This window comes from Anser anser (genome assembly GCF_964211835.1).
Source record: "Anser anser genome assembly, contig: HAP1_SCAFFOLD_73, whole genome shotgun sequence".
In the NCBI taxonomy this organism is placed as follows: domain Eukaryota; kingdom Metazoa; phylum Chordata; class Aves; order Anseriformes; family Anatidae; genus Anser; species Anser anser.
Genome location: NW_028154151.1, coordinates 472,745 through 493,501, shown reverse-complemented (window position 1 = coordinate 493,501; position 20,757 = coordinate 472,745). Strand labels below are relative to the sequence as shown.

Here is a 20,757-nt window from a genome sequence, read left to right as displayed (position 1 = left end):
GAAGAAGACTTAAATGGAAGTGTGAAATTCCAGAATTGAATGTGGACCCCCCAGAACAGTCTTCAGGGGTTTAGTGTGGTAAATTTTATCGGGTTAGGGCTGCAAGGGTTTTTAGGGTTAGGGTTTCTAGGGTTTGTTGGGGTAGGGGTTAGGGTTAGATCCGTGGTTGCCATAGGCTTAGGGGTCAAGGTTCTTAGGGGTTAGGCCTAATATTAGGGCGGAAGGCCAAAATAAGAGGGGGGGAACCCCCCCCCAAAATCGAAGGGTTGAAGCCCAAAGTTAGGGGAAGGAACGGCCAAATTGTGGGGTCCCCCAAAATTGGGCGGAAGAACTCTTTAATATTAGGGGGGAACCCAAAAAAGGAGGGTGGGGGACTCTACAATTGGGGGGGACCCCCAAAATCGGTCGGGTCCCCCGAAATTAGGGGAGGAACCCCCAAAATTGGGTGGGTGAACCCCCAAATTGGGGGGAAGAAGACTTAAATGGAAGTGTGAAATTCCAGAATTGAATGTGGACCCCCCCCCAGACCTGGGGAGGAATCCCCAAACTTGGGGGGGACCCCCAAAATTGGGGTTAAAGCCCCAGATCCCGGGGAGCTAAGCCCCAAATTAAGGGAAGGAACCTCAAACATGTGGTGAGAACCCCAACATTGGGGGAAAGAACCTTAATATTAGGGTGGCAGGCCAAGAAAGGATGGTGGGGGCCTCCAAAATTGTGGGGGGCTTGGAATTGGGGGGAATCCCCAAAATGGAGGGGGAACCCCAAAAGTGGGCGGGGGGCGAAGCACCAAATTAGGGGAAGGAACCCCAAAATTGCGGGGAAGAACTCTGAAATGGAGAGCTGAAAACCCGAAATTGAGGGGAAACCCCCCAAAACGGCGGGAAAACCCTCCATAAACACGAAACCGGTAACAGAGCAAAAAATGGCGTCCTACGGCACGCTGCGAGGCTCAATTTTCTGGGGAGTGCTGGGAAATGTAGTTCTTGGCCACCGGGTTTCCGGGAGTCCATATTGTTTTCCCAGAGCATGCCGGGAGATGTAGTTCTCGGACACTGGGCTTCCGGGAGGCCATGTTGGTTTCCCATCTTTGCTAGGCTCCAGGTGCTCTGGCTTCACAGAGAAACCCCCAAACTGAAAAATGTACCTGCTAATATATTGGGCTCTAAATGTAGCCCTGGGTTAATTGAATAACAATCCCTGGGTAAGATTGAAGTGCAGGAGAGGTTGGCTACGGTTTTAAGAGCCGGTTTGCAGAAAAGGGATTTCCCGTTAAGAAATGGCATATACTGATTGTTCTCTTCCTTGCTCTGCCAAGACCTGAAGCACATCTTGGAAGCCAGGCAGAATCCGTGGAGCCAATGGAGTTCTCAAGCTCGACTTCAGCTTCTTCCCAGCTAGAAGAAGCAAGGACACGCCGGCTGAGTTCCACAGGCAACGCGCCCGTATCTGTAGACGAGGATTTAGAGACGCTACTTTGGGAACTCTCAGACGGCATACTGGAAGCCGAGCTCGACTTGGACCCAGGGAAGGATGAGGATGACCTCCTCCTTGAGCTTTCCAAGATGATTGATGATTGAACTGCATAGTCCTATTGTATATTAAAAAAAAAAAAAAAAAACCTCTTCTTCTTGTTGGATACCCCGAGGTGATCCTTTTTCTAACTGAGGCTTTGCAATGAGACTTAAAGCACAGTTGGAACTGGTAGAAATTGGCAGGATCTGCACTCAGTTGTCCTAAGTTTTCCTGCTGGTCAGAGTTAAGGTCTTGTGCATGGTTCCGTAACTATAGGTGGCTACCTTTGATATCAAGAGGACAAAGCACTTGTTTCTTTTGGCACAGAAAGATGTCCATCGGCACGCTGTGGTGGCTGTGAATTGACGTAGTGACGGAGCGATGCTCTGAAGGCTTAAACGGAAAGCTTCTTCCTTCCGCCCCCCCCTTGGCACAGCTCGATGTTGGGCACATTGTGAAGCCTGGGTGTTCTGATTTCTCGGACAGTTGATACCCAAATCCCGGAGTTACTATGTCAACTCTTGACTTTTATTTGTGTATGCCATTGTTTTGACTGTAATCTTTTCAGATGATGAAGCTGTAGGGGCGGGAGGGAGCAGAATAATTATTCTAGCGTTGTGGACCAAACATGCTGCCAGGAGTGGTGGTGGTGGGGTCAGCCCACCCGGCCTTACTTTCAATTATCAGGGATGATAAAATGGTGTGAAAAGCAGCAGCTCTGCGATACGGCTACGCTACCCCCACTCCCTTCTCTTGTGCTGTACCAAAGTTCCCCCAAGCTTTGGTTGGTGCTTTTTGCTGGTGACAGTAGGACTCCAGGGCGAGTAGTCGGGACTCTCCTGCAGTAACTGGGTCAATTAAGGGTCGGTTTAAGTGCCTCCTGGTTTTTAAAATTGCTCCCCTGAGCTGCTGGCTCTGCTGCCTGCTACAGCAAATGTTCGGGTGCCATCAGCGTCGCACTTGGGCGTGGGCACTGACCCTGCGGAGGAGAGCTGAGACTCGCGTGTATTGTGTACCCTGCCGCCAGTGATCGTTTTCCCCTAGCAGATCTATTTTGAATCATTTCCCTAAATTTTAGAGGAACTTTAGGCTCTTTGTGCTATGATTTGTGAAGCTGTAGGGGCCCTCAGGCATTTGCTGCTGGCAGAGGAAAACCGCTTGTCGAATTTGTTGTAAATACTTTCTGTTTGGACAACAACGCCTGTGTGTGTGTGTGTGTGCGTGTGTGTGTGTGTGTGCGCGTGCGTGCTTTGACGACCCCCTGCGACGCCCCAGCTCCGCGAGGGAAGCTTTGAAGCGGCTCTGGGAAAACCTCTGCGGAAGAAACCGCTGCTAGTGACTTGCGGAAAAGGGACTCCACAATCAGTGAGATTGTAAAGTAGGTATGTTTATTCAGCGCTGGGCAGCACGGGAGGTCGTGGGCATGAAGATTGATGACTCTTCCTCGTCACCGCTAGTTGACCTCTTGTCTTTGCACAGACTCAGTTGCTCCTTGGCTCTTGTCCACCTGCAGGACCAGTTTCTCCCAGTTTCTTAAGATAGGCTCACTCTCTTATTAGTTGACTGACCTTGGTAAGGGGCCCAAGGCTTCTTGCTTTAGTTAATTGGCACAATGCACCATAGTTAGCAAAGACGCTAAGTAGCATCCTAGTTTAACGCTGTCAGCGCTCTATCTCTACTTGATAAGATTCTCCTAACTCCCTCTCTCACTGGAGCCCACGCAGCCCTCCGTCCTGCCGAAGGACTTCACGGGGACTTCTGCCGGCTCCGGGTGCCCGCACACAGACAGAAATGGCTTTGAGAGAAAACAATCAGGAGGAGGAGAGCTCAGAGACTGCGGCCGGCTTCGGCCACCTTCCCCTCGCTTTCCCTCTCCGTGTTCAAACCGAGCACTGTTCTGCCGTCAACCTTCGCTGCCTCTGCCCGCGGCGCTGGGCTTTCGCGTGTGCCATTGCTCCTCTACATATTTTATCCTTCCTTTTGTAAGGAATGGTCCAGCAATTCGTGTCACTAAGGGATTTGAAGGGTTAACATCGAGGCCCGGGTCTAGGTGATAAGAGAACAAAGGGGTTTTTAGGGAAAAGTGCTGACTACTGCAGGGGATGTTGCTAGAGTTTCTGAAATCCGGCGCAGAGGCTCCCAAACGAGGAGGAAGGGGGAGCTGAAGGACAATTGAAGGACAAAAGCCTGGGAGGAAGACAACCAGCATTGAGCCCGAGCAAGCCCCGAGAGACCACCAGAGACTGATACGCAGGCGCCCCTGGGAGGGGTTTCGGATTCCGGAAACCAATTCTAATAACCCTGCCTCTTCTCGAAGTAGTAATGAATATGTATTAGCCTGGGAGCATCAAAACCAGCCGCCTTAAGTAACAGGTGTGCGTCCTGGGGGAGCAGAGACTCCCGGCGCACCCAGCGCTGCTTGCTTGCCTCTATTCGTTTAATAAATTGTAAACTTTGATTGTAATCCTATTTGGATTTATAACAGCCATTTATAACACTTTTTATATTTGTATTTTATTTAAGGCTGTCTTGCCCCCCTCCCCCCCCCAGCCTCGCTGCTCACCAATAAAGCTGGCGCAGGGACTCCTGCCTGCGACCATAGAGACGCGGTCCTCCCGGCCTGCTAGAGCAGCCCCCCACGCTCCTCCAGCATCCCAGCGTACCTTGCGTGCTCCCGCCCGGCCTCAGGGGCTTCCGGAGGCGGCCCAGCAGGGGCGGCGGGAGCAGCGAGGCGGCGGCAGCCATGGCGTACCGCGGGCAGGACCAGAAGGTGCAGACGGTGATGGTGCAGCCCATCGTAGCCTTCCTGCGGCTGGGGAGCGACGGGGGAGCGGGTGGGGGGCGGCCCGGGCCTCAGGGGTCTCGGCCTGGGCCTTGAGGCCTTGTCCCGGGGCCCTGGGGCCTCGTTGCAGGGTTTGAGGCCTTGTCTTGAGGCCTTGTCCCGGGCCTGGAGCTCTTGTCCCCGTGCTGAGCCCTTCACGCAGTGCCCCAGAACCTCATCTTCCGCTACCTGCAGAGCGTGAGTAGCGCGGGGAGAGGACGGGGAGGGGATGGGGATGGGGATTTGGGGGGGGTGGGGGGAGCGGGGAGGGTCCGGGGATCTCCCTCGCTGAGTTTTCGGCTCCCACCCGTTGCTCGGGGCAGGTTTGTGGGGAATGGAGAGCTGTGCGGCGTGCTGGTGGGTACAAGGAGCTGCTGCGCAGCCCGGCGTTTCCCCCTCGTGTTAACGGGAGTGGGATCGTGCAGCCGGGCGTGCAGGAGTGTTCCCTTGTGACTGGAAACGTGTCCTTCAGCAAACGTGTAGTATTCACCCAGTCATATAAGACTCTAAAATGTCAGACTGTTAATTGAAACTGCCCCTGAGAGTTGCTCCTTGGAGTGTTTGGGAGCTCTAGCGGCTATGGTTAGCGGGTATTTCTGAACACACGAGAGAGAACAAAACTGCTCGCGCTGTTTGTGTTCCAATTTGCTCTCCTCCTTCGTTCTGCAGAGCTCGAGGATCCAGGTGTGGGTGAGCAAGTGAACGTGCGGATAGAAGGCTGCATCATCGTGAGTGTCAGCACGACCCCACGTTACATCGTTAGTTTGTTTTCCCTCATTCACAATCCTGTTTTTTCTTGTCAAGAAAAACTAGCCCAAGGGAAAAAAGAAATCGTGCTTCTCTAACAATTAGTCTTCGTTGTCCAGCCTGGGTCAGCACAGCTGACGATGGTTCGTGTTGTTGCTGAACTAATTGCCACTGTTGCCGATTTGTAGGGCTTTGACGAGTACGTGAATTTGGCGCTGGACGACGCAGAGGAGATTCACTCCAAGACAAAATCAAGGAAACAGCTGGGTGTGTCGTGTGTCTGTGCAACCCGAGTGACGCGCGGTCTGAAACCTGCCCGGGTGAGCCTTCTAGGTAGCAGCACTGAGACGTACCAACCGTGTGACGAGCCTTGCTGTTGAAGTTCAGTGAGCAATTCCTGGCTACATCTCTGTCCCTGATGATTTTTGAGCTGCTGATTTTGCTGAATGAAGGAGAATCTGTCCCTGCCTGAGACCAGTTCTGGTCTTTGAAACGTGTAATACCAGGCGGCCTGCACTCTGCATGATGGGCAAAACCCTGCTCAACCACACGAAACACTTTCTGAAAACACGAGATTATTCTCAGGTTCTGGGCTCTCTCTAATCCCCTCTTTCCCTTCTCTGTGCTGCAGGCCGGATCGTGTTAAAAGGGGACAACATCACTCTTCTACAGAGCGTTTCTAAGTAGAATTTGCCATCCTTAGAACAAAGGTGGCTGCCGTGCTGCGGAGTGACTGAGTGCCAGGGGAACGCGGCCCGCTGGTAGATAGGAAGTTATTTGTAACTGGGGTTGCATGCTGAGGTCAAAAGTCTTTCCTTTGTGGGAGCGAGTTGTTTGTAGCTTGAAACAATACGTGATGTATTTCACAAATAGCCATTTTTCACATTAACTGTAAATGTAAACCACAAATCTGCCTGTTTTCAGTCTCTTCCTTCTGTGAATGGAGAAGGAGGAGAAATATAGAAGCGTGGGCTTTTCTTTTTGCTGTGGATCTGATAAGTTTCGATAACGCTATGTGCTTTCTTGACCATTACATCTGCGTTATGTGGCCAGGGTGGACTCGTTCAGGGCACGGAAGCCCCACACAGTCCTTGAGCTAGCAGGGTGCTAAGGAGGGTGTTGGAGATTTTGCATACAATTGCAGCCCTTTGTTGCTGCAGTGACAGGTTCCTCAGATTCTTTCTAAACAGGGTTTAGCTTGTTGAGAATCTTTTTGGGAGTGTTTATTGTGGATCAGTCAGTAAAAGTATCTTAGTGGGCCCGTGAGGGATTTGGGGCTGTGGTGCAGTAACCCAGTGTTTACAAGTGTTACTGCTATGCATGCTTGTCCAATAACGTCTCCAGATCAGAGAGTGAGAGCGGGCAACTGGTTTGGATTAAATCTGTCACTTCTTGCTGCTTTGGACAGAGCCTGTAGATTAAACCCTTGTGCTGTTCAATAAGCTGGGGTATCAGATGTGTCGGTTGGGTTTTTATCATTTGATTTATTTTTTTTATCCGTTTGGAGATCTGTCTTTTCTATTTAAGTTTCCCCAAGAGAGCTGAGTTGCTTGATGCATCGACCAAAGAGAAGTTCCCCGGCTGACTTGGGACAGCCAGTCCCCTCGTTTTTCTGATCACAAAAAAAAAAAAAAAAAAAGAAAAAGAAAAAAATCGAAGAAGAAAAATTTTGACTGTAACTGTAACTCAGAAACTAAGATTACCTAAATGGAGAGAAATGAATTTTGATGCACAGGCTGTGCTAGAAATCTGTTAATCAGCATTCAGTTTTTTGTGTATCATCATCATGAAAATTAATAAATTCAAGGTGGGAGATCCTTTCCTGAAAGGGAAGGACAGAAATACGAGTCTTGCTGTGGGGCCTACCCAGCGCAGTTCTGCCATTCCGAGAAGTAATACGTCAGGAGTGTCACAGCAGACGTTCCCAGGAAGAAACCTTTGAGGGGCGGCATGACACACTTGATTGGCTAAAGCAGCTTCAGCTGGACAGCCTGCTGCCGGGATGGGTAATTCTAAGTTGTGTTCAAGTTGCTGAGTTCCTTTCAGCATGTAGTAAAGATGTAACGTGCCGATGTCGTTTGGGAACAGGAGGCATTACGTGTCACCAGCAGTGGGCACGTAGGGAACAAAACAGTATCTTACGAGGTCCTCCACATCTGCCTTTCATTTTGTCCTTGGTTTGCCAGCTGGAGCTTTCAGGAGGTGAGGAAGGAGGCTGTCCCAGTGAATAGTTCAGGTGTTGCAGGGTATTTGTGATGCAGTGCTTGTAAAATTTACCTGCCCGCATCTCCTGTTACAGGCAGCCCCCCGCGGGCCCTGTGAGATGGGGAGCTGCTGCCCGGGGTTAGGCCCAAGGTGCCCTGTCAGGCCCAGGGCCGCCCTTCCCCTCGCCCTGCCCTTCCCTCCCGCTCCTCAGCCCTTGCTCAGGCCTTTTGGGCCGTTTGGCCGTCCGTCTGGCCGTCTGTCCATCCATCCGGCTGTCTGGCCGTCCATCTGGCCCTGTGTCCCCCCGTCCCACCGCCCTGCCCCGTCCCTGCCGTCTCCCTAGGGAAGCAAAGAGTCCCTGGGCTGCCTTCAGGGGGGAGGTTCTGCTCAGGAAATTAAAGCTTCCCCCTTAACGGGCGCCTTGCGAGTTATTTTGAGTTCCAACCTTCTGCCTTCCTTTCGTAGCAGTGCCTCTGAGGGGTGCGCTGTAAGGTAGCCGTCATCTGGCGCGCTGCTCCTGCGTTTCCCAAAGGAACTGCCTTCGGGATCTGACTAACTCTGGATGCACGCGGTTGTCACCTTAATTTCTCCGTTAGTTTGCTGAAAACAACCCGCTTGGGTGACCTTTGTGTTTGTTTCTTCAAACTTGGATCGAGGAGGTCTCTGTTTCCTTATGTTGATGTTCACGGCGAAAGTGTAGAAGGGATGCTTACTGTTGCCCGGGTCAGTCCTGTTGCCAGGATGGGAATGTTTAGCCTACCGGCCCTCTGGTGCTGTTAGGCTGCACTCGGAGTGTGAGCTCTGGGCCTTATTTGGAAAAGACTGCGTTATTTGAGTGTACAAACCCGAGATATTCTGCGGATAGGTGATTCTCAAACCACGTCAGAACCACCGCTGTGACGTGTGCTGGAGTCGGACGCGCGTTTGACTGATCAGGCGGAGCAGGTGAATTGAATTTGTTGCTGGATGGCGAGGTGTTCTGGGGGAAGAGCTAGTCTAAGGAAAACTTCCTCTTACTGCCCCTTCCCATCTCAAATGGCCACTGCCTGGGGAAATTGCTTCTTTATGACATTAACTACAACGTTACAGTGAGGATGAGGAATCATCTTTACTCCCATAGTTATTTGCTGCCAGGCCGCAGCATTGATTTCAGAGATTTAAAAAAAAAAAAAAGGAAAAAGAAAGGAAGTATGTATTCTTTCACATACTCTCTTTTCCCTGAGAGTAAATGTTGTAGCTTCAGCAGTACCCTTCCTCTGGAAACGATTCCCAGTGCCTGCTCAGACACTGGGGAGTAAAATGACAGAACAATGGAGGAGAGCCACCCGATATAAAGAAAGGAAAAAAGGGGTTATGGATGAAGGGAAAGCAACTACATAAACAATTGGTGCTATCTAAAAATTGGTTAACGGTTTGGGACCTGCAGGTGCTGCCTACACGTGCGTGTGTTGCAGTCGTGCCTGTTGCCACTGCGCAAAATGGAGAGAGCTTCTTTGTCGAATGCAGCACGTTAAAGAATGCGCCATCCCTCGTGTGGGACTTCTTCCCCATTGATCTGTGGTTTACCTGAAGGTTTACCATAACCTACATAAGTTTCAAAAGCAAGCAAACAACCAACCAAAAAACAACACCAACATTAAAGAGTGGCAAGGCAGATGCTCATCTGGGGACTCTGACTCATCGGTGACATCACCAAGCAAAGCATTGTGAGCGCTTCGGGTCGGGGCTGCTGTGGCGAGCCTCGCAGCCGGGAGGGAGAGCGGGTACGGTTCGCCTCTGGTGGGTCTGTGTCAGCCCTCTGCCCTGGTGGCTTCGTTAGCAGTGAGGGTTTGACTGCTGTGTTCCCAGCTTTCGCTTCTGCACCGACCGTGTGGCAGAGCCCGCAAGCTGCTTCCTCAGCTGGAAGAGGAAGAGGAGTGACCTCAACTGTGCCGAGGTAAAGCAGAACCGTTGAAAAGATTTGTCAAAGATGCGGCTGGTACCAGCGCAGCCGCTGCAGCTGCAGCAGGTCCTGGAGCATTGGAGAAGATAGAGAGGGGTTTCTTCGTGAAAAGAATGCTGTGAAAGTGTTTTCACGCCAGAAATTAGGAGAAGCGCCTCTGTTGTTTGGATATCCTCTATTGACCTGGCACACGGGCATTACAGCATACCTGGCACACTCTTTGTATTGTTTGTAAAAGAAAAAAAAAAAAAGTGTTTTAGGGCAGGCCAAAAACCTGCCTTGGCACTTCCACATTGCAGCAGTGCTTGCAGGCCGTGCATCCTGGATGCCAGGCAAGGATCTAAATCCGATGGTGCTGTTGGTAACGTGAAGTTCAGGAAGCACTTCTGGGTTTTTCTGCTCTTCCATGTGAATTTTTGCCCTGTGAAGGTGGTGTACTGAGCTCTTTTCTTACCAACAAATAGGTTTAAAAGCAGTTACAGCAAGGATGAGCTGTGTTAGCAGGAGGCTGTTCTGTGCTTTGACCATGGGAAGATGAATGGTTTACCTATGCACCGTTAAATATAATTTGACACCTAGCACACAACACTTGCAGCCTGTGGGGTGCTTTAACAAGCAGGTAAATCAGCGGAGACTGTTTTGCAGCAAGGCTGATGCTGGGTGATTAAAAAGCAGGGTCACAACAAGGATTTATGCTGTTCTTTCTTGCTTGTCATCCGACTGTCCGCTTACACTGTTCTTAAAATAAAAAACCACCAAAACGGGGTAAGCATCTTTAATACCTTTATTATAAATGGAAGGCACAAAACAGGCCAGCAACAGAGACTGTCCAAGAGAAAGACTTTGTGCTTTATAAACAAACAAGAAATTACCCTTAGGTAGGTGTGATAATCCTTCCCTAATGCATTTTTTGGAGTGCAAAAATATTTTGTTCCCTTCTTGCTCTTCTCTCCAGGACAAAGGCAGAATAGCCAACTGGAAAGTTAGACCAGGGAGGTCAGTTTGTTCCATACTGAGAAAGACAAGCCTGTAAAACAAACTAGGCAGGTTTTCTTTGGACTAGTTATCTTCCTTCAGCAAAGGCAAAGTTTATGACACTTGTTGGCATGTATTTCCAGACCCCCAGCTACCGTGACTGTAGTGCATCTGTAATTCTTTTGTACAAAAAGAGTTCAAAATCTCGTAACGCAAAAACTTTACTAGCACCCTGGAGAAAAAAGAAATCTAAAAATCTTGCCAACTTCTATTACAGACCTGCTGAGTGCACCAGAGTTACTCATTTTTATTCAGGCTTTCAGGGGCTAGTTCAGTTGGTTTCTGTTCAGCACTTGGATCGCCATATTGGCAGATGTCAGTTTAAAAAAAAAAAAAAAAGCTTTGGAGATCTTTTTTAAAATGTGACTGCTTTTTATGGCATTTAGGGCTGTGAGGTATCCTTGGTTTTTGCTTTCTTCCCATTCCTTAGACCAGATCCATTCATATCCTGAACAGCGTTCTGGGTCTGTTCAGGAAAATGGAAGGCAACAAGCAAAATGATGAGCTCCTTGGGCATTCAAAAGAGCTCAGTCTGGAAAAGATTTCAAGTCCAACTTCCATGCTAAGGAGCACCAGTAATTTTTAAAAGTAGATGCAGAGGAATCTGCATGGCACTAAGTGTGTTTCTGAAGGTGCTAAAGGTCAGAAGTGACGATTCCTCTCAATACTAAAGAAGAGAAGGAAACCTTGCACTTAACTACTGTTTTTATTCCCTTTGTCAAGCAGTCAAAACCAACAACTAATACGGGAACCCAACTTTTCCCCTCTTTACTTTAGATTTGGGAAAATTCCCTGCCAAAATAATACTTCCTGGAAAATTCACTAGTGTTTGTGTGAGTAAAAGGTTCCAACCTTTTATTATTAATTTGTAAGAACTATTTCATCCGCTTTTGTCCAGAAGAGTCAGAAATAATTTGCACAGAAATGTGTAGCATTTTAATGAAAGGCTTCAGAATCACTCTAATTTGAACTTTATCTGGTCTGGTTGCAGGTTTTATGACATTTAGTGTCTTAAAAAAAAAATCAAAATATCTGACTTCACATCAGAAAAAAAAACCTGCTTGTGGCTAAATAAAATCTGTTGCAGCTCTGGTCATTGAAAAATCATTGGCTGTTAAATTGGACCTAAGTCATCTTTTCTAACCTTTCATGATCTTGCAGCAATGGATGATGATGGATATATGGATTAGGGAACAGCACGTGATGGCAAACCTGTGGTATTTGCTACAGCGCAGAAAGAAAACAAATTGCTTCCAAAAAATCAAACTAATTCAAAATTCTTGGTATCATGCAGCCATGCCACTGGCAAAGTGAGCATTGCCCTGCCTCTCAAAGCTTGCTGTATCCTTGATCTGCTGCCTTCCTGCTGTTAATTGATTGCAACTCTACGTGTCTGATCAGGGCTACGAGTTGTTCTCCATATGGATACCATACGACATATACTGTGCACGCTTGTGTGTATAGATATGTTTATCCTGTATGCATGTACATATTTGATCTGGATAGGCTGGAGCGATGGGCTGAGGTCAACTGTATGAAGTTCAACAAGGCCAAGTGCCGGGTCCTGCACCTGGGGCGCAACAACCCCAAGCAGAGCTACAGGCTGGGAGATGAGTGGCTGGAAAGCTGCCTGGCCGAGAGGGACCTGGGAGTGTTGGTTGACAGTCGGCTGAATATGAGCCAGCAGTGTGCCCAGGTGGCCAAGAAGGCCAACAGCATCCTGGCCTGTATAAGAAGCAGTGTGGCCAGCAGGTCTAGGGAAGTGATTGTGCCCCTGTACTCGGCTCTGGTGAGGCCGCACCTTGAGTACTGTGTTCAGTTTTGGGCCCCTCGCTACAGGAAGGACATGGACGTGCTCGAGCGAGTCCAGAGAAGGGCGACCAAGCTGGTGAGCGGTCTGGAGAACAAGTCTTACGAGGAGCGGCTGAGGGAGCTGGGCTTGTTCAGCCTGGAGAAGAGGAGGCTCAGGGGCGACCTTATCGCTCTCTACAGTTACCTTAAAGGAGGCTGTAAAGAGGTGGGGGTTGGTCTGTTCTCCTACGTGCCTGGTGACAGGACGAGGGGGAATGGGCGAAAGTTGCGACAGGGGAGTTTTAGGTTGGATGTTAGGAAGTACTTCTTTACCGAAAGGGTTATTAAGCATTGGAACGGGCTGCCCAGGGAGGTGGTGGAGTCAGCATCCCTGGAGGTCTTTAAAAGACGTTTAGATGTAGAGCTTAGCGATATGGTTTAGTGGAGTACTTAGTGTTAGGTCGGAGGTTGGACTCGATGATCTTGAGGTCTCTTCCAACCTAGAAATCTGTGATACTGTGTGATACATATGTATGCATATTTGTGTGCTGGCCCCCAGATCACTCATGGTATAAAGCATTGGCCTCGAAGGCATACTCATCAAAATATTTGGTAGATCCTCCTTTTTTTTCTAGTTCCCTCAAAATGAGAGAGTTTTTACGCGCTCTCTGTGTCAAAAAGGCAAAACTTCTGATTTCCACTGTCGCTCTCGCTAACTTTCTATCACTCACTCCTCGTGTGTGTGTCTAAACACATATGTGTGTATGCGTATGCACATTTGTGTATTTCTGTGCACTGGTGTGTTTTTTGCTGTACAGGTAATAAAGACGGGGAAAGGTTTTAGTGTTTTCTTAATAGGTGAAGAAATCTTGAAGACCAGAGATTGGAACATACTGAATTTTGAATTAAAAAAAAAAAAAAAGTCAAATTTTCTGGCTGTGGAAGATGGAGCCTCATTTTTGCAGCCACTTTGAATCACGAGTTCATCTCTAAATGCACTGGGTTTTTTTGTTTTCGTTTTGTTTTGTGTTTTTTTTTTTTTGGTTTTTATTTTTTGAAGAGCTAACTAACCCTGGCTGTCTCCAGTCTGAGAGAGTGTTCAGATGGACTTGCTTCCTCCATTAGTTATAAGCTGTTTAAAAGCACATCCTATGTTTGAATTGTGGATGAGAGGCTCCCTTGGCAAAGTGAGGAGGCAAATTCTTCCTACCCCTTTATCATTAATTCACGGATTCAGTGTTGGTTCGGCCTCCAGGAGAAGTTAACTGGAAGTCTTTGAAGATCGATAACTTTGCTGAGGTTGTCCAGGTAGGTGAACTCGAAGACCCACAGTGACTGGAACGTGCTATTTAATGCGTCATACTGCGTTCTGTAGAAGTTACTCGTAGCCATAGTTGATCATTGCCTTGCATGTATGATCAGGTGGTTTTTGAAGAAGTGACTCCATTTTCAGGCTTCCGGATGTGCTCCAAGGCATATTATTGAAGACGTGGAAGAGAACACTTGCTGACAAAGCTCCTGGCAGCTTTACAGAACTTTAGTTTAATATTGTGTTAGTTCCCGTAACAGCTGATTTCAAGGCATTGCTCTCCTCAAGAGACTAATTTGATGAACAGAAGAAAGCTGGAAAAATGCTTGTTACTCATTATTTTTCACTTGTTGGTACTTTCTTTAGGGTTACTTTTAAAAAGAAGATTTCACTGATCACAAGCCAGTGGAAGACTTTCAGCCCAAGCAAGGGTGAAGACAGCTCTCTCCAAGAGCAGAGGAAGTCCCTGTGGAGAGAACCCGAGCTTGTTATCAGAACTTGTCGGCATGTCTAAACAAGGAGACGATTGCTACTTCTATTTCTATTCTACCTGTACCAAGGTATGGCTGGGTTTCTTTTGCTTTGCTTTGCTTTGTTTTTTTGTTGTTTTTTTTTTTTTTTTTTATTTTTTTCAGGAAGGGGTAGAGTAGGAGGAGGAGGCACACTGGTCTTTGGTTAACGTGATAACCAGATAGATTCTGAATTCAATTGTAGCAACCTGAAGCAGTAGCATGGACGTTTTTGAGGCTGTACTATATTTTCCTTGTTGGTTTCCTTTTGGTTACAGGGAGACAACTGTTCCTTCCGCCACTGTGAAGCTGCTCTGGGGAACGAGACAGTCTGCACGCTGTGGCAGGAGGGTCGTTGTTTCAGGAATGTCTGCCGATTCAGACACATGGAAATCGATGTGAGTGCCTAAAGATGTGTTCTCAAAATAAATCAACAAAAGCATTTTTCAGTGCTGTAGGTGTGCTGATTGTGCTTTTGCAGGATAGAGTCCTTTGCTTTGGAATTACACTGGTTTCTGTTAGCAGGGGAGGGGGTGGGAGGAAGGAGAGGGAAATAAAATCAATGCCTTAGGTATGTCTTAGCAAGATTTTCTTTTATTAGACGCCGACAGTATTTTCTCAACAGATGCAGAATAACCGCTAACTAGACTGCTAAAACCTGCTGGAGCAGGGGGGTAATAAACAGGCTGTACTAGCCTCCTGAGAGCAGGCTTGATAATGATCTATCAGGTCTCTTGTGTCCCGGAGTCCTTCAGATAATGCTGTTCTAGCTGCCTGGGCTAGGAAGCAGTGGGGAAAGTTAAAGGTGCAGAAGAACGAAGTCTCCGAGAAGTAGTTCTGGATAGAGTTAACGTAGGCAATTTAAGATGTTCTTTTTCCCTCTGAATAATCCTAGTATAATCCTAGGTGTATTAGTTTAACCCACCCTAAACTGATGTCTGAGAGTGCCTGTCTTCTCAAACTGAATGATGACAAGGCTAAACGTGCATAGTGGTTACAGCTTCTGCAAACTTTGTGAATATGCCCGGAAATACTATACTTCCGTGATAAACTGACCTTTGGAATGATGTTTCAGCACTGTATTGTGACAGCCCTATCGCTGTCGTGACCTGGAACTGTGCATCTCTTTGCAAACCTTAGGTGCATGTTATCACGAGCTTGTCTTTCTTTCTGTCTTCAGAAAAAGCGCGCTGAGATTCCCTGCTACTGGGAGAAGCAGCCAGTAGGCTGTCAGAAAGCCAACTGTGCTTTTCATCACGCAAAGGGACGTTACATCGATGGCGTCTTCTTACCACCAAGCAAGAGTGAGTTTAGGTCCTTTTTCTTTAAGTATTGAAGAATTAATTTTGCATATTACTTAGTGGGTGCCAATAGTGTAGGAGACATCAGGTAACCGTCCATTTGTGAGTGCAGGAAAAGGTCTGCAGTCCTAGGTGGTCAGCTAAACCGAGTGTACTGCTGCTGTACTGCTGGTATTTGTTTTCTGCTTTCATGCTCAGCTTCTCTCTGCTTTGTGTGATATTTGCCTTGCAGTTTGCTTTCTGTTGTTTCGTCTTCTGCTGGGTGGTAGGGAGATGTGTTGTTGTTTGAAGGCAAGTCATTGTTCACGGTGTAAACAGTGGCGGGATGGGCAAAAGGAGATGCTGCATTCATTGCCTGTGCAGGTTATCTGCCTTAGCTACCATCTTCGTGCATTGTGGTCAAAGTTTTAAACTGCCATATTACTGATGATCCTCCTCTTCCTCTAGCTACACTGCCAAGTCCGCCTGAGTCCGCGGACGATGATTTGAAAGTGGCTCAGATGTCACTGCAGCAAAACAAACTTTCTGTCCAGTCCAATCCCTCTCCATAGCTAAGGCGGGTGATGAAAGTGGAAAACTCGGAAAATGTCCCAAGCCCTACACACCCTCCAGTTGTAATCAATGCTGCAGATGATGATGAAGATGATGATGGTGAGCATGGTTTGGTTCTTGGAAGGAATTTGTGCTGTAAATGATTGTGTAAGTCTTTGGTTCTTGGAAGGAATTTGTGCTGTAAATGAATGTATAAATCACAGATGACCTGAGGTCTGACTAGCGATAGGGCAGGCAGTCCGCTCAGGTCACTGGTGGCTTTGTCTGGCAGTCAGTGGACAGAACCTGAAATGTTGGAGGAAAGCTTAGAACCACTCTTGGCTTTAGCTGGTCTGTTGTGTAAAGCTCTATGTGAAACTAGGAAGGAAATTCCTTTTTTTTTGTCTGAAGAGTAATATGTTGTGTAGTAGTTAAAGCTGCAGAGAGAATCTAGAGTCCTAGATGTTTTGTCCTAGGGTAGTCTACTTACGAGTTCATCAGGTCAGTGTAGCTGTATTAAAAAAAAAAAAAAAAAACAACTTTTTTATAGGAACCATGGACTGAAGTGTCATTGCATGAGCTACATAATCACGAACAATCTGGCCCATGCATAACTGAATAGATTTTTCCCCTTCAGACCAGCTTTCTGCGGAAGGAGAAGAAACTAAAACTCCCGTCCAGCAACCAGCTGAGGAAGGCCAAAATGGATTACGGATGATTTCCACTCGGAAAGCCAGTGCTACTACTGCTAAACAAGGTATTCCAGCACCTGTAGTAGGATAAATCGGAAGGAGAACTTGACAATTAACTCAAAAGCAATGTGGCGTAAAAACACAACAGAATGTAGGGGTGCTGAATGGACTCGGTTATTTCCATGATCTCATTTCTCCCTGATACCATCATGTGCCCATTGGGTCAGAAAGTTGAACTCCTTTTCTTTCCTTTTGGAGAACAAAACAGGGTCACAGCATGGAGTTTAAATGGCTGCACGTGCAGCCTGGCAACCACTGTTGAAAGCCATATCTAACGATAGAGGGATCTAATATCACGTAAATGGATTAAAATTAAAACTACAGTTTTTACCCTGAAGGGTGAAAGGAGGGGCAAAATGCCATTGATTCTATGGTTGTTTCACTTGTGAGGAGTGTTGACAGGCTTTATTCTAAATACTTCTGAAAGTTCCTGAGCACTAAGAAGCCTGAGGATCTGTGGTCCTCAGTGAGTGCCTCTAAGCCTTAGTCTCATTAACTGTTTTCTGTTTTCAGAGGACGGTCTGAATTTTGGAATAAAAACACTTGAAGAAATCAAATTGCAGAAAATGAAGGAAAAAACTAAGAGACACGGTGGTGAGTTAATATTCCCTGCTTCCTTACCCTGTTCACCTTCATCCTGTGTGATGATTTTTCTTTCAAAAAAAAACTCTTCCAGTAATACCGGGTAGCTGGCTATGCTTTGGTGAATCCAACTATTTTGCCAAAGAAGTGAAATTTGATTGGCTTCAGAATGGCAGGTGATGGTGGCTGGGAGCTGCTTGAGGGATAGACTTCCATGTTTAGCTGGGGGCATCGAGCAACCTGATTCTCAGCCAGCTGGTATTCTAGATGGGAATTCCAAGGGCAACCAGAGGCAAACTAGTCACCTCTCTTATTTGCATGCTCTGGTCACTGTATGTTTGACAGTAATGAATAATTAAAGTTTTTTGTTCTTCGTGATAGTTTTTTCTGTTTGGTAAACTTCCTTATGTTTTGCTTGCTCTGAGCAGAAGGTCCTTCAAGATCTTCTCTTCCTCCCGTCGATTCTATGATTTTTCCTGCTCCGGAAAAGGAAAATGTCCGGACAGTGGTGAGAACTGTGACACTGTCTACAGAGGAAGGTAATAATTCATGCTTTTGTTTTGATTTCATTACTCCTAAACTGGAAGGTTAAGCAAGAAGGAAGGCAATTCACCCCTGTTAGCCTCCTGGTGCTGCCGCCTTCTGTTCAAAACATGCTTTTATGCTGAAAGTCCCTGGTTGTACTGGAAAGCTTTGGTGCTCAGGTTAAGTGCAGTAGCAGGAGAAAGAAAAAAATGTGTCAGTATGCAAATAGGGGGATAACTGAAAAACAGGAGAGTAACGAGAAGAAAGAGCTCTAGAGGACAGTGCTATGTAAGAAGCAATTTCTGAAGCTTTAAAGAGGCTGACAGTGGCACGTGTGGACAGTAGTGCGATAGGAGTCTGTGTATAAATTATATTGTTTAGAGTTGTGCAAATTCCTTTGAAAGGGAAAGAAGTGAAGAAGTACTTCTACTCATAGACATTCACCTTAGAAAGGAATATTTCTCAGCATTTGTACCTAATAATATTCTGCTTGCTTATGCAGCTCTGTTCTGCACAAAGTATAGCTGTCAAGCAGACTCAGATTCATTCTCGACTACATTCAGCTGGAATTTGAGGCAAACACTGAGACTATGGATACTTTTTCTAAGTTAATTATAGTTGAAATATGAGTTTGTGTGGTTTAGCTGTCAAAACAGTGCCTTGCTGGGTTTTTTTTGGACATGGGCTAACAGTATACTATTTCTATTGGCTACTGGTTTCTATGAAATAGAAAAATTTTACTTTTGTTTTAGGGGAGGAACCTGTGGTTCGACTAGATCTTGCTGAGAAACAAGGAAAACGGAAAGCCTCCGTGGGTAAGAACTTTTTATGAGCTGTTATTTAGGTGCCGCCTTCTCTATATGACTGCATTGAAGAGTATTTTTGACGTATGAGAGGAAAATGCGTTGCAGTGGAGATCTGTGTTGACTGCAGAAATGGCAAAAAAACCATTTAGCAGCTGAAAGGCAATTTTATGAAAATATGCTTGAAAAATAGAAGCTTGTGGTTGACTGTTCTCAAATCTTCCTGCAAAGAAATGTTCTTAAAATATTCCTTGTTTTCTCCGTCTGAAGCTGATGTAAGCGCCCTTCCGGTGAAGCGCAGCCTTGCTGAAAGGCTGGGGAAGAAGGTGGAGGTTCCGGGAAATGCTGACAAAGCACCAAAGGGAGGTACAGCTACTAAACAGGCATCTGGATGTGATTCACGGGTTTTGTATTTAGGCTTTCTGTTTGTCCTTTTCCTGCGATGTTTCTTTTTGCATGTTGGCTGAGGTCTTAATCACCGGGATTCAAAGTTACCTTTCCTGCCTTGTTTTCGAATGTGAACACAAAGTTGACGTTTATGCAGCCTCCCTAATTTGGTCTTTTTCTGTTTTGCAGTTCAAGTTCCCAAGTCTGTGAAGGAGAGGCTAGGATTACCTTCTCAACGGACTAGTACTGCGAAAGGTAACAACTGGCTATTAAATATACTTTCTCCTTCTTCCTTTCCGTGAACTTAGACCGTTTTCATACAGCCCTAAAAAGGAATTCAAATGAAAACAAAGAACTGATTCCTCTTGCTTGAGTGCTGAAGCTCTTCTGACAGCCACTATCAGAAATCTGGCTCTAGGTGTGTGTTTATTTTCCGCTTGTGCCTTGTCAAGGTTTTAAGCTGCTTCTGTGAACCATCATATACAATTAGAATAGAGCCACTGCCGGGAGCAGGAATTTGAAATGCAGTCTGAAAAAGTAATCAAGTAAACTAGCATTTCTGTGTAGCAGCTCTCTCTGGATAGGGCTGGTCTTCAAAATACAACAAGTGGCTCAGAGGAGGAGGAGAATGTTAGGCTATTGTCCTAAGATGCGTTATTGGGAACGCTCAGGCTTAGTTTTCCTTAGTACTGTGACAAATTTTGGAGACTTAAACTATTGTTGGACTCTCTTTAAATGTTGGTGCTTCTCATTTCTTGATGATGACAGGGAAGGCTGCTAAGCCAAAGGGAGAGATCCATGTGAAAACACTGGAGGAAATCCGTCGTGAGAGAGCTCTTCAGAGACGAGAATGTCAAGCCAAAGCCCAGGCTGAATGGCATGGTAAAACCAAAGATCCCAGCGCAGGGGCAAAAATTCAGGGTGAGCCCAAGAAGCAGAGCGTGCTCACTCTTTCCGGGCCCAGCAAAGTGCAGTCGAAGGAGCCGGCAGGTAAAGCCAAGCCAGAAGGAGAAGTGTGTGTTAAAACCCTGGAAGAAATAAAGCACGAGAAAGCTCTGCGGATGCAGCAGAGTGGAGGAAATGTGCCAGCTCCCCCAGCACAACCTGGACCTGCCCCAGCCGGGCAGAAATCGTTATGGAACACAAAGCTATCAGGTAATAAGATGCTTTAATACCTGCCTCGGTGAGGTGCTTCCCATATTGAGCAAGTTCCGTTTGCTCAGGATCTGCTTTGCTTTTTCCTTCAATGCGGAGGATAAAAGAGTTTAAGGCTACAAAGTTCAAAGGCAAAGAAGGGCCAGAACGTGCAACCATGTCTGTTTTCGTTAATTACGTGATGGTATTCTGTATTTCCCACTAGAAAATTAACACACTGAGGGGCTTTTTAGTCTAATTTTGGTATTCTGTTTTTTTCTGCCATCTGTTTATGGTATGAAGTCCTCCCTGCGTTGAGTTCAAGTTCACCTTCCTCTTTGGCATGTGTTGCTTAACTTGACACGTGTATGTGTTTGTAAAGCATGCATCAGCGTCTTAATGTGGGGGGCCAGTTTCTGTCAAAAATGACAGAGGATCAAAGGCCTCGTTGTTAAGATTATATCAACTTTGTAAAATGAGATTGTGTGAGGGAGATAAGGAGGGCTTAAAGGCTGCATGCACTGCACATTGTAGCCTTTCTCTCTGTCTCATGGGACACGAGGAAATAAACACACAAAGAAAACAAGTACCCAGCTTTCTTTCGTTTCTTCTCCTGCCAGCCAGATGTTAGGTCAGGAATGGGAGACTAGAATATGACTCTACAAATTTGGATTTTGTAGAACAACTTAATAGATTTTGTGGGACATCACTGCAGGGGAGAGGAAGCTGGTACAACAGTTGCATACACTCTCTTGTCTTACTATACCTGCTGCTTTTCCTTTCCTAGAGGGAGCAAGACTTTAAATACAAAAGCTGTCAACATTTGTGAATCTTACTAGACTTCATACAACGTCTTAGAGTATTGCTTGCA

The 20,757-nt window shown here is 46.7% G+C and overlaps 1 protein-coding gene across 1 annotated transcript; it reads left to right on the top strand.

The window, feature by feature from the left end:
* Positions 1-18,242: 18,242 nt before the first annotated feature.
* On the top strand, positions 18,243-20,282 carry LOC310890487 (zinc finger CCCH domain-containing protein 11A-like; the record flags this gene model as incomplete). Its single annotated transcript, XM_083852832.1, has 5 exons — positions 18,243-18,246; positions 18,315-18,377; positions 18,636-18,731; positions 18,942-19,007; positions 19,521-20,282. The coding sequence occupies 5 exons, from the start codon at positions 18,243-18,245 to the stop codon at positions 19,922-19,924; spliced, it is 633 nt and encodes a 210-aa protein (XP_083708958.1). The 3' UTR covers positions 19,925-20,282.
* Between the last annotated feature and the right edge of the window lie 475 nt (positions 20,283-20,757).